This window comes from Ctenopharyngodon idella, chromosome 10 (genome assembly GCF_019924925.1).
Source record: "Ctenopharyngodon idella isolate HZGC_01 chromosome 10, HZGC01, whole genome shotgun sequence".
NCBI classification, from domain to species: Eukaryota; Metazoa; Chordata; class Actinopteri; order Cypriniformes; family Xenocyprididae; genus Ctenopharyngodon; species Ctenopharyngodon idella.
Genome location: NC_067229.1, coordinates 45,339,754 through 45,353,428, shown reverse-complemented (window position 1 = coordinate 45,353,428; position 13,675 = coordinate 45,339,754). Strand labels below are relative to the sequence as shown.

At 37.1% G+C, this 13,675-nt stretch overlaps 1 protein-coding gene across 1 annotated transcript; it reads left to right on the top strand.

Moving 5' to 3' along the window:
• The first annotated feature begins 2,368 nt into the window (after window positions 1–2,368).
• Window positions 2,369–8,578, top strand: arrdc3b (arrestin domain containing 3b). Its single transcript, XM_051909034.1, has 8 exons — window positions 2,369–2,841; window positions 4,824–4,905; window positions 4,989–5,136; window positions 5,240–5,342; window positions 5,438–5,694; window positions 5,779–5,935; window positions 6,646–6,788; window positions 6,878–8,578. Exons 1-8 carry the CDS (start codon window positions 2,562–2,564, stop codon window positions 6,944–6,946), a joined length of 1,239 nt encoding a protein of 412 aa, XP_051764994.1. The 5' UTR covers window positions 2,369–2,561; the 3' UTR covers window positions 6,947–8,578.
• Window positions 8,579–13,675: the final 5,097 nt, after the last annotated feature.

Here is a 13,675-nt window from a genome sequence, read left to right as displayed (position 1 = left end):
TGTCTATATACACTTGCATGGACCATAGCTAGGGAACAAAAAACATATATCATTATTTTTAGCATGTGTGAAGCAGTTGTGCTTAAATGTATGATGGTTCTTTCAAATAATTGATCAAGTTCATGAATTTAAATAGAGCTATGCTGCCATCTGCTGTTTAGTATTTGACATAATAATATGGATGTTTCATGTTCAAGTTGTGTATGTTTTAATTTAGATGCTGTAACGTAAATATATATTTTAAGTTTTTCACTATTTTTAATCACTTTTTTTCAGTTAGTTCTGAAAAAATGTATACAAGAATTAGAAATGTTGTTTAAAATAGTTTTAGATAAAGTATAGCATGTCACACTGCAGACACTGCTTTGTCCATTTTTGTTATTGTTAACTAAAACTATTCATTTTCAGCTAAATCTGAAATAAAATAGAAATATTAGATAAAAAACTTAACTGAAAATTAGAATTGTTGCCTTGGCAACTAACTGAAATAAATACATGTAAGTACTAACATGTTCTAAAACTAAAATAAAAATAAAATTAAAGCTATTGTTTTTTAAAAAATGACAAAAGTACATAACAAAATTACTAAAACAAGCTAAAATTAAATTGAAAACCGGACATATAAAAATAAAAGCTAATTCAAAAATATATAGTAGCTAAATAATACTAAAATAACTGATCATGTCTGCTACTTTTGTTGTTTTCTTTAGCTAAAGTATCTTATAGTATTTTGTGTCTGTATGGCAAGTCTTCTTACAAATATTATAACATAATAAGAAAACTAAAGATGTTGATTTTTACAAAGATAATATGTGACCCTCGACCACAAAATCATAAGTCGCACGGGTATATTTGTAGCAATAGCCAACAATACATTGTATGGGTCAAAATGATAAATTTTTCTTTTATGCCAAAAATCATTAGGATATTAAATAAAGATCATGTTCCATGAAGATATTTTGTAAATTTCCTACCGTAAATATATCAAAAATATATTTTTGTGAGTGGATATGCATTGCTAAGGACTTCATTTAGACAACTTTAAAGGCGATTTTCTCAATATTTTGATTTTTTTTTTTGCACCCTCAGATTCCAGATTTTCAAATAGTTGTATCTCGGCCAAATATTGTCCTATCCCAACAAACCATACATCAATGGAAAGATGATGTATAAATCTCAATTAAAAAAAAATGTGACCCTTATGACTGGTTTTGTGGTCCAGGGTCACATATAACCTCAACATTTTCCCTTTCCCTCCGGCATTATATTTACATCATACTTGTACAGTACAATATACAGAGAAATATTAATACGATTTAGTCTGTTCTGCATGAAGCAAAAGCTTGTTTCCTGACTGTAGATATCATTTTGAATAAAGGATGGCATTTAGGAATTATCATATGCAATAACCACCTTTAACAGGCAGGTGGCAGTGAAGAGCAATGGTGAATAAACTATGAAGCTCCATGCTTGCCTTAAAGTGAAGAGATTTAAAGGGATAGTTCACCCAAAAATGAAAATTCTGTCATAATTTACTCACCCTCAAGTTGTTTCAAACATGTATGAATTTCTTTCTTCTGCTGAACACCAAAGAAGATATTTTGAAGAATATATGGGTAATCAAACAGTTGATGGGCCCCATTGACTTCAATAGTATGAAAAAAATACTATGGAAGTCAATGAGGATGGGGCCCATCAACTGTTTGATTACTGACATTCTTCAAAATATCTTCTTTTGTGTTCAGCAGAAGAAAGAAATTCATACAGGTTTGGAACAACTTGAAGGTGAGTAAATGATGACAAAATTTCATTTTTTGGGTGAACTATCCCTTTAACAAAACACCGAAACAATACATGACATAAAAACATAAAATATCAATACAGCCATCTATGGGAGAAAACAAAATATCCAAATCAAATTTCTTTAAAGCTTACTATACCAGTCTAAAATTGCTTTTTATAAAGCTGAATGGGTGACTGAATAAATTTACGTTTAATTTAAAAAAGTTTCACCTCTGCATTGTCAAAAACTAATGAACAATTGTACATTGGGATTCAGGCCGATTTATTTCTATTTGCTTCTAGTTTTACTTCGTTTCACGTTTTTTCCCCCCATACCACTATGTAGTAGGCTATTTGATACTATCATGATGTAGGCATACTAGAAGGAGACACTTGCTCATTAGTAAAACACTTTGGATGAGCAAGCAAGCTACTTTTAAACAATACAACAGAGACTCAAGCACATGCAGCATAGGAAGGCGGAAGAAGAAGAGACCAGCAGCAGCAGCAGGAGCCTTATCGATTGCGCATGCGCAGTCTGGTTGTTTTTCCACCAAACGGAGGTATTAAAGCAGAGTCAGAGCCGGAGCTCAGAGACACAGCTGCATCTTCGCATGCAGTTACAACAAAACTCAATGAATGACAGGCAACTATAGCACTGAACCTGCCTGCAGCATTTCTGCACGGCAAAAAAAACCTTAAATGATTCATAAGAACATCTGACAGATGATTGAATCTTTATATTTTCAAATATCGTACAGCTTAGTAACATTTCCACCATGGTGCTCGGAAAGGTGAAAAACTTCTTTGTCAGCTACGACTGTCTCAATGACAGTAATGTCCCTGTCTTTGCCAGTGGGGACTTTGTGTCAGGTCGGGTTATCATTGAAGTTACCGGAGAAATTCGCGTGAAATCTTTGAACATTCACGCGAAGGGACTGGCGAAAGTTCGTTGGACTGAATCTCGCAATGCTGGATCCAACACTGCCTACACACAGAATTTCACCGAAGAAGTGGAGTATTTAAACCACAGAGACGTCCTTATTGGACATGATCGGGGTAAGGAGCATTTTATTTAAGCACTTTTATTCACGAAAGATGTTTATGGGAGTGAATGACAGATGCTCCTTACATTCTGCCTTGTGTTTGCTTGCTTGTCAGTTCTGTTCATACACATTTCAGTTTTTACTCCGTGATCAGGTTGATCCATTGGCATAGGTAGAAACTAAAATGAGAACTGTAATATTTCTTTAATAACAACAGATATGCAGATGATGCTTGGTGTAAGCGTCTTCCTTGCTCTTAAAATAGTTTATTCCAGTAATATTAAATATAAATTGAAAAACAAACATCCTAAATCAGATATTGAATTCTTTGAAAACCATTCCAACAATATGAAGGCTTAAATGAAGTTGTTTGTTAGAGCACGAGAGCTTATAAACAACATGCCCTTCTGTCCAAAACATCCACTGTTAATCTTTTACTTTAAATATCTTCCTAAAATATCCGCAATAAACGTTTTTTTATGTCGACAGTTACCTTGTAATCATATCGTGACATGTGTTTTTTAAATAATACGTTATAATTTCTTTCATAGACGGTTCTAGTAAGTTTGTAGCCTTTGTTAGAAGCGGTTTAAACCTGTTCAGAAACTGGTGGAGAGGGGGGGGTTGTGCGGACCGAGCCTCTGCTCGCTGATTGGTCGAGGTCAATCCTACCTTTTCGCTAATTGGTGGAAGTGCTCGTGTGCCCCCGGTGATATCATATCTTTGCAGAAGTGTCAAGACTGCGACGCAACTTATTCGCAACAATGCAGGACTGATTGAAAGTTTGTTTAAAATGTAATATTTTCTGCTTTCACCCTATGCATCATTCTGCATTTGTTAAAAGTATTTTGGCCTAGTCATTTTTTAAGGGAGCAACCGTAACTGCTTTAGAGACGTATGAACTCCCTTACTATGTCACTGGTTAGTACAAGTTATGTAAAATATGGTAGACATAAATGTAATATTTTGTGTTTATATTCTGTGAATGTAATATTTTGAGGTATTTTCTTTGAAACAAAAGTACTTTGTAACAACTTTTAAATTAAATATGCAGTTTGTGTAATGAAGTCTTTTCCTCAAATAAAATTAGTAAAATTGTATTATTGTCTTGCGTGTTGTCTTTTTTTTTTTTAAACGTGTCTTTCTTTTTCTTAAACCTTACACCTAAACCACGCTGCAGTACACATGTGGCTTCCGTATGGGGGCGTATTCAAGACAAAAAACACGTTGGCTCAGCCAATCAGGTGCCGCCTAGTAAGATATGCATGAGGAAATCCGGCTGAGAGAGGCTGCTCGCGCCGGTTCAGTCCGGTCCTCTCTAGCTCTTGGCTGCCTTCAGTGACAGGCTCATAGTTATTTACAGAAGGCAGTGGGATTGCTGAAATGGCAATAAAACGAACAGAGGCAATAAATGCATTTTAAAAAGTAAAAATGAATAAAAACAATATGTTTATGACAAATTATTTCTGGTGTTATTTAGGGCCATAATTATTTACAACAGTCTGGAACTCGGAAAAAAGAAATAACAAAAACTATACTAATAATAATACATAAAAGACAATAGATATTATTAAAAATAGCATCTATAAGAACAAATATTCCTATATTCCATTAATTTATTTTGTTCTGAATTAAGTTATGCCATCATATATATTGATTTTTTTTTTTTTTTTTTTTTAACTAGTTTTATTTGTAAACAGATTCTGGGTTTAGTGATGTTTATTTTTCTTTTGAAATGTATGAAAACATAACTGTCAAATTATTATGAACTGTTGTATTTCCACTTTAAAAAGGATTTGAAAAAAAAAAAAAATTCTATGATGATATTGTTTTGATGAAAAAACCCCTCCTTGTTGTATTTTAAAATCTTTTGTTCTTATGAAGCACTGAGACAATGTGGGTTGTATCTCTGTCTTTGTCTTGTTTTTAGGGTTCTTGAGGAATATTGCAGGTATGGTATATTGGTATATCGAATTTTATTCTCCTTTCTTTTAGATGATGACAACTGCGATGAAGGCTTCACCGTTCTTCACTCAGGACGACATGAGTTTCCCTTCAGCCTTGAACTGCCCCAGACGTAAGTAACTGTCCTGGCTGAATATACACATATATAATGTATTGACCGAAACGCTTACATTATTTTTTCATGCCTCTCTCCAGGCCTTTGGCGACATCCTTTGAAGGCAAACACGGCAGCGTGCGGTACTGGGTGAAGGCGGAGCTTCATAGGCCATGGCTCCTGCCCATGAAAACCAAGAAGGAGTTCACTGTCTTTGAGCACATTGACATCAACACTCCATTGTTACTGGTAAGAGAAAAGCATTTGAAGCCTAATCAGTATAAAACTGAACATTTGCTTGAGTTGTGGTATGATGAGAGAGGCTCATATATTGTTCTTATTTCATTCATAGTCTCCTCAGGCTGGCACAAAGGACAAAACGCTTTGCTGCTGGTTCTGCACCTCAGGGCCTGTATCACTAAGTGCCAAAATCGAGAGGAAGGGCTACACTCCTGGTGAGATGATAAACCTGCTTTTTGGCAGATAGTTAGCCCCTAGTTTTGTGTTACTTGTTCAGATTGAGTTAATTCGGTTGGGTTTCTTTTTGCAGGAGAGTCCATCCAGATCTTCGCAGAGATTGAAAACTGCTCTTCCCGTGTGGTTGTGCCAAAGGCAGCCATCTACCAAACCCAGACCTTCTTTGCCAAAGGGAAGGTCAAGGAGATCAAACAGCTCGTAGCTAACCTCCGTGGAGATCCTCTACCCTCTGGCAAGACTGAGACTTGGGATGGCAAGATGCTGAAGATCCCACCCATATCGCCTTCCATTCTGGACTGCAGTATCATCCATGTGGAATATTCGCTCATGGTGAGTTCACAATCCATTTGATTCACAACAAGGTAGATCGGTCACCGAAACATGCCATGTAGCTAACCTCTTGATTCTCAACAGGTGTATGTGGACATCCCTCGAGCCGTAAACCTGACTCTGAACCTGCCCCTAGTAATCGGCACTATTCCCCTCCACTCCTTCGGCAGCCGCACCTCTTCCGTCAGCAGTCAGTGCAGCATGGCCATGAGCTGGCTGGGATTGCCCGAGAGACCTGAAGGTATGGCACAAATCCTAAATGTCATCTAGACATTTTAGATCATGAGTGGGTAACTCTGGCCTTCGAGATCCACTTTCCTGCTGAGCTTAGCTACAACTCTAACACAACTGAACAAGCTAATAAAGATTTTTAGGATTACTAGAAAGTTACAGGCAGGTGATTTTGATCAGGATTGGAGGTAAAGTGGATCTCGAAGGCCAGAGCCCTGCTTTAGATCATTGGTGCTCAGTCCTGCTCCTTGAGGACCACATTTTTTCACAGTTTACTTCCAAACCTGCACCAACAAGCTGTCTCTAGTAAGTCCAAAGGTTGATTTCCAGGAGTAGCATTGAGCCCCAATGCTTAAAGGGTTAGTTCACCCAAAAATGAAAATTCTGTCATTAATTACTTACCCTCATGTCGTTTCAAACCCGTAAGACTAATGAACTATGACTATGAACACAAATGAAGATCTTAAAGTGTCAGTTGCGTAGCTGTCAATGGAGGGACAGAAAGCTCTCAGATTTCATTCATTTCATTCATTCTGAAGAAGAACAAAAGTCTTACGGTTTGGAACAATATGAGGATGAGTAATTAATGATGGAATTTTCATTTTTGGGTGAACTAACCCTTTAAGATGCCCAAGAAACTTTCATGACTGTTCAACTTTAAACAATCAATTTAGAAGTCTATTTTTGTTCTAATGCTGGCTTTGCCCTTAACTCTTCCAGCTCCACCAAGCTACTCTGAAATCATCACTGATGAGGAGCGACAGAACAACTTGGAGCTCCCAGCTGTGAGAGATGAGATTGAAGGACCACTTTACGCTTACATTCACGAGTTCCGCTTCCAGCCTCCGCCCCTTTATTCCGAGGTGTGTTGAGCATCTAGACCTTGTAGTTTGTATCTTGCTAATGCATTTGAGTTCCTGTATCCTGAAAACTTGCCCTTCTCCCTTGATAGGTTGATCCCAATCCTGATCAAGTGTGCGGATCTATGGACAGGAGACCAGATACCTGTCCATCCCGCTGAAAGAGTGACCACACCTGACCAGTGCTGTCAGGGATCTCTTATCTCTACAACCTCAAATGAGGTTTGTTCTTCCTCCATGAAGAGGCACAAGCGGCCATCTTGGTGACGCAGATGGATATCCTCCAGGAGACACTCCCAATCCAGGTCGAGTCCAGCTCAGTAGCCCGTAAAAGCTGCTGAAGATCTTGAGTGATTCCCTTCCCCTTCCATCATTGGTGAAAAGAGTACCTACAGGATTTGTCGGAGTTAAACTGTGCCCTTGACACCAAGATGGACTAAACCCAACACCACTAAGTGTGAGAACTGTGTCCAAACATCTCCAACTTTGTTTTGGATGTGATTCTTCACTTATTTGAATGATTAGACCGAATCATCTTGAAGATTTATCGGTGATCATTGTACTAAGAGCAACAAAAATATCTCCAGCCATCCTACAACTACTCCAGCAGAACAACGACAGACTTTCTTTTTTGTCAATTGTTTGTTGTTTCTTGATTTAGAAGAAGTGGCTTTACCACCATCGATTTTCTTGAAATATTTTTGAGAATGTTGGAAACTGTAGATGAAGATGCAACAAGACCTGCTTCAAAGATTTTAAAGTGGGATTCTGACTTGCCACGTTGCCTTTCTGCTAGAAGGAAACTGCAAGAGCATCAAACAGCACTTGGCACTGATTCAAGTGGTGAAAGAAAAGAGACCATTGACAGCGAGCAAGGAGGACACTCATCGAGATGCAAGACATTCCTGAATCTGTCCTCCTCCTCTCGCTGTTATGAAATACGCAGAAAACTGCACTCCAGAACTCTTGGTTGAGCTTCGCACTGTATGTACAACTAAGAGCTAACTAGACTCTCGATATATTCTTTTTTTGTTTTTTTTGTGGCCTGTTGGCGTAGGCCTTTACAATTAGCACTTTTCATCGATTGCATTCAAAGTGTATACCGAAGCTTGGCTATAATGCACAACAAAACGTATGATCTGACGTTTACATGTGATTTAGGTATGTTTGGTTACATAAATGTGCTGTTAACAGACAAACTAGAATCACTGGTTATGCGTTTGGACTAATGAAACAATCGTTGAGGCCTTGGCACAAAACCATATTTGTTTTTTTCACTGTTAATGTGCGCTGTGCTGACATTTACCTGTTAAAAAAGGGACTATGTACTTCTTGTGAACTGTATGCATCCTTACTTTGATGTTTGTGCACTGTGGGTCATGGTGAAAATTGTGTTTTGTATTTTACTTTGGATACTACAAGAACATTCTCAAACATGCACTTCCAGGGAATTAAATAACCCTCATAGAGACTGAACATGTAATGTATACTGCATATAGGAAGCAACATTGCTCTTCAGTCAGTCAGGTCCAGAGGTAATTAAACTGGCTTCCATTTTTTTCCATTTCAGGGGTTGATGAGTGATGAAATGGGTATTAAGCTACTCCTAAGTTGAACGGTGCAATATCTGCTGTGTGTTTTCAGTGCGTTTCCACATAATTTTGTATTCTTGGCTTGTTTCTAACTTTTGTACCATTTTGTAGGTGGTGTATATTGTCACAGCAAAAAAACATGTATGTTTGTCTGTTTTTGCTCCAATCTGTTGAAATAAATATGCCATTTTCTACAAAAAAGTAGTTTATTTTTTAGAATTGCATTAACATACTTCAAGAACACTGATTCATATTTACAATGGAAAACATGACACATTTGACAAACACAGCTGTTTCTACATGTTCAGACAAAAAAAAAAAAAAAATCATGGTAACAAATCACTTTGACAAAGTGGAAATGAGGGTGTACATATATTGCCTATTGCTCATGTCAAAGACTCAGAGATGATGGTACATTATGTACCTTAGTGTGTCTAGTGTTGTGGACCAGGTTTGTGAAACATGATGGGAATGAATGTGAAACAACACGAAACGCAAACAGATAGACGACTGTTACATATCCTGAGGCGAGAACCAGTTTGTTATGTTGACAAGCTTCATTGAGCAACTTTTCACTACCAGCATTTACATTGTTTGCATTAAATTTGTTCGGAAAACAACCTCCAAGGTATAAAAATACAAATTTATATGATTCTACTTTAGCAGACACCATTGCAAAGCAGTTTGGCTTCACATTCTTTAACTTCCTTCTGGAGGAAACGTCTTTTTCTTTCTGTCCTCTTGGCATTCCAGCACACAAGCCATCTAAGGACCAGATGCTGACCAAACACAAGGAGCTCGTTGTGCGCACACAGGCCTCATGTGTGCTAGAAACGCTTCATATTTTCCACTCCTCTTCCCAGGCTCAAATGGAGCAGATGTTTGCTCCCAAGAGCTGTAAGTGGACCACTAACCTAGTTTCCCTTTACTGTTCAGGGATAAAACTGGATCTCTTCAGCGCATTAGAGCTCATTGCTGTAAATGGAGTGTAAAATTCTCAAGTTTACAGCTGGAAATTTAAATTAAATTCAACAGATTAAACACTAAGACTGTGTAGAGTATCAACCAAATTCATTTTAGTATAAATTAAGATTGATTTACATATGTGAGTAACTGGGGCTTGGTGTCACACTTTTTCTTTTATTTTTAAATATGATAGGGTTTGGTGAAAAACAAACCTAAATTTAATATAGGCTATTATTTAACGAAAATCCTGATCTTGGCGGTTGGTCTTCCGTGCTCGACGTGCGAGTTCGTGAGACTATTAGCGACGCAGTTAACTCCGACTAGCCTAAAAGCACACAAGTTGTGATAAATCAAGATTAACAAAAACATGACAAGTAATACAACGCCTAGAAATCCCACAAAAAGTCAAATATCTCCTAACCGGAACTCCGTTTGTCTGATGAGAGTCATGATGACAGTAAGTTGACAGCAATGTGAACGCTTTATTATTGCGACGAACACAACGAATATATTCACCTCAGAGAAGAACGTACATGGATTGTATTTCATTATGCGTTTTTATTAATCTTGATTTCTCACAAATGTGCTTTGTCTGACGAGTCGGAGTGAACTGTGGCGCTATTAGAGTCACATGAACGTGCGCCATAAACACAACAGACAAGGTCAGATTTTAATACATTCAATTTTTGTTTGATTTTCAACCAAACCCTATATCGTATACCACCAGAACACTTGGAATATATGGCACGCGTTTCATGGGACACTTTTTGCGTCTGGTCGCTATTCTCTGGCATTATATGGACGAGGGTATTCGATGTAAGAACAAAACCAAGGCGAGTAAATGACTTAATTTTCATTTTAGGGTGAACTAACCCTTTAAAAGTTATGGGTACAAAAAACTTTTACTTTTGGTGACAGGCAGGCCTAAAAACAGAGTATTTTGTCTGGCTATACAATAACTAGATGTTTGAAACGAACAACCAAACAAGAACAAGAAATACACTTTTCTGTAGTCCAAAAACGTAAAATTTCCCAAAATAAGTCAGTTTTTGCTTAATATAAGCCAAATAATCTGCCAGTGGGGTAAGCAAAATAATCTTATTTCAAACAGAAAACAAGATTATTTTGCTTACCCCATTGGCAGATTATTTTTCTTATTTTAAGCAAAAACTCACTTATAATTTTGACTTATTTTCCCCCAAAACAAGACAATAACTTTTGCCTGTCTAGTAAATGATTCTTAATGTAATTTTTTTTTTTTTTTTTTTTTGATATTTGGACTAGAAACAAGACAAAAATGTAAATGTAAATGGCAGTGTAGCCCTTATGACAACTTTCAAATAATGTCAGCATTTTAGTACAATGCATAATTGGGGTAACAAGCACATTCAGGATCAAAAAGAACTGGATGAGAAGTATGTCTTAACAGAAAGCGATGATGTAACATCTTCGCCCTGGGCTCTTTTTTGACAAGTAGTAATAATTCAACTGTCTCCAGACATGTTGGATAGGTACTTTAGGTGATGAACTTGACGAGGCCCCTGGCAGTCTGTGCGTGTGGCAGGTGTTTACAGCACTACAGGATTAACCTGAGGAAAACGATCAGCCTGCGTCATCTGCGCTCTCCGTTAACGGTTTAACCTGCCATGCACGCTTCAACACATATGAAAGAGTCTTGTGAAGAGATCTCTGAACATGTCAAAGTCTAGACTTGCAGACGACAAAATGTCTGTTGCTTTTTTTTTTTTTCTTTTTTTTTACGATTTTCTAGGTGTATTTCGTCTGTCAGTGAAGCTAAAACACAAAGCAAGGAACATGATATCAAAAAAGTCTCCCTAAATCAAACATAATGCATCTATGATTTTGCAGTTTTTCATGTGCAACAGGTGCAAACACAGAATTGCATGAAGACCCTCCTCTCCTTTTTACATAATGTCATGGATCTAAATATGGGAATGGAGGACACTTTCATAACTGTAACATTAGGCCAGAAACGGCGGGACATGTTTCTAAGAAGGGACGTACTCCGCGAGTCAGGGATTGTCGGTTGGTGACTGCACTGCCAGAGGGGTCAGTACTGACACACGACACCCTGACTTTCAGCTGAGTCAGACAGTGTAACCAGTGGTCAGCAGTGCAGGCCCCGCCCTCTTTCACAGACATGCTGCGATGCCAATGGTGGAGGAGTGCCAGATCGACTCCTGATTGGCTGCCACCTGCACAAAATCTCCTGTAGGTTTCTGATGTGAAGTTTATATATATGTTAACTAAATGTTAAATGTTTGCCCAACCTGCTGGGTAGTTTTATTAACTCAACTATTGTTTAAAAATGGCTGTATTGCTTGCTTAAAATGAACCCAATATATGTTGGAAATTAACATTTATTAATATGTTTAATAAATTAACATGTATTAATGTTAAATGACTAATAATTAAACAATAAACATTTATTAAATTGCTTATTAATAAATATTCACCTTTTGATCATTACTGTTGCCGCTAGTAATTATGTGTCTTTTTTTTTAAACAATAGTTGAGTCAAATAAAACTGCCCAACACGTTGGGCAAACATTTAACCCAATCGCTGGGTTTGTCCATTTTCAACCCAACTTGGGTTGTTTTTAACCCAGCAGTGTATAGAGTGTATATATATATATATATATATATACACATTATATCTTTTGCTTCAGGTGAAAATATGCTTCACCAGTTGCATTTAGTTATTAAAATGTTTTATATTATTTACATTTAGCATTTTTTTTTCTCCATGTTGTCTGTGAACCATCAGAACAAATTCATTTTATGGTTTACAAGCCACCAGTTGAAAGCCAATGGAAGCGTACATTTAAAATGTGATATAATTTATTTTAAAAGTCTTTTGACTTTTTTGTTGAATTTAAATCAAAGAAAAAAACAGTCAAGCTGTAACAAAGCTTTACTCTCATATCCGAGCTTTCAAAATGATTAAGCATTAAGCAGCAAAATAAGCAAATCCAACAATAATTCTTTGTTTTGGACAACTTTGACCTCAAGCACACCATGCAAATGAGTCATGTTCATGTTCAATGCAGTGACAAGTCTCATTTGCTCGCTTGCAGTTGTGGATACAAGAGCAGCCACTGTGCCAGTGATAAACAAGAACTGGTTTGGACTGGCCTACGACAGAGGTGGCCAGAACGGCAACCTAATAGCTCTGCGTGTGCGCTTACTTCTCAACATACATACTTGGGAGTGTTGAAATATTTTATCAGAGCACATTCAGCCCTGGGCTGTGAAGTGGAGTTCACACCGAGTGCGGGCCGCCCTCTCCGTGTCCGCAGCTCTCTCGCCTTACAGCTCCGGCCAGTTCAATCCGGCTGCCATTGACTTTTTCAGGAGCTTATTTTAACCTGATCCTTCCATTCAACCAACCAAAATGGCTCCTGTCTGCTTGAAAGGTGTATCCTTGCTCTTTTCCCATACAAAATAGTACTGTGGTGCACTCTAAAAAATAATGTGTTGGCTCAACAAAAAAACAAAACAAAACAAAAAAAAACTGTTTACATCATTTTTTAAGTTATGACAACTTTGAGTGAATTTATGTTCAATCAACAAGCCACACTGAGTTAGAGTAACTTAGTGGAACTAGAAATCCACTGCCTAATTTCCGAAGTTATCAAGACAATTTCATTAAGTTACTACAACCTATTTAAAAAAAAAAAAAAAAAAAAGCAAAAAAAAAAAAAAGCCAATTAATGCAGAAATTTGAGTTTAAATTACAGACTATATTAAGTTGATGTAATGATCAACATTATTATGTCAACAGAACTCTACAGAAATCTATATCTATCTATCTATCTATCTATCTATCTATCTATCTGTCTGTCTGCCTGTCTGTCTGTCTGTCTGTCTATCTATCTATCTATCTATCTATCGTGCCTACATCGCTTCAAATTGCATATAGGCTACACAAAGTTTGTCTTGACTAAGTTTCTATGTCTAGTTCGTTAACCTGTTAAAAGCCTTTAAATATGATTGATATGTTTTAATACTTATTAATCCTCATTTAATTGAACATATATACCTGAATAGGTTATGTAATGCAGACCAAATTGTGTATCGTGCTCAGCAATTATTGGTACTTCAACATACATGAGATGTGATGATTTATGATCTAAAGATCACGTAACTCAGCACTATGTCAATATCCCCTCCACTTAAGAGGTTCAGAAGTTATAAAAAACGATAGATGAAACCATGTATCATTAGTGTCCCACTGACACTAGGATATGATTGCAATGTGGTAGCGACATTTCTGCTGTATCTGTAGTTGCGGAGGCTGTACCGGTGGGT

Coding starts and splice junctions, on each gene's coding strand:
- arrdc3b (XM_051909034.1), top strand. CDS start 2,562: ATGGTGCTCGGAAAGGTGAAAAACTTCTTTGTCAGCTACGACTGTCTC. Junction 2,842..4,823: donor CCTTATTGGACATGATCGGG/GTAAGGAGCATT, acceptor CCTTTCTTTTAG/ATGATGACAACTGCGATGAA. Junction 6,789..6,877: donor CTCCGCCCCTTTATTCCGAG/GTGTGTTGAGCA, acceptor CTCCCTTGATAG/GTTGATCCCAATCCTGATCA.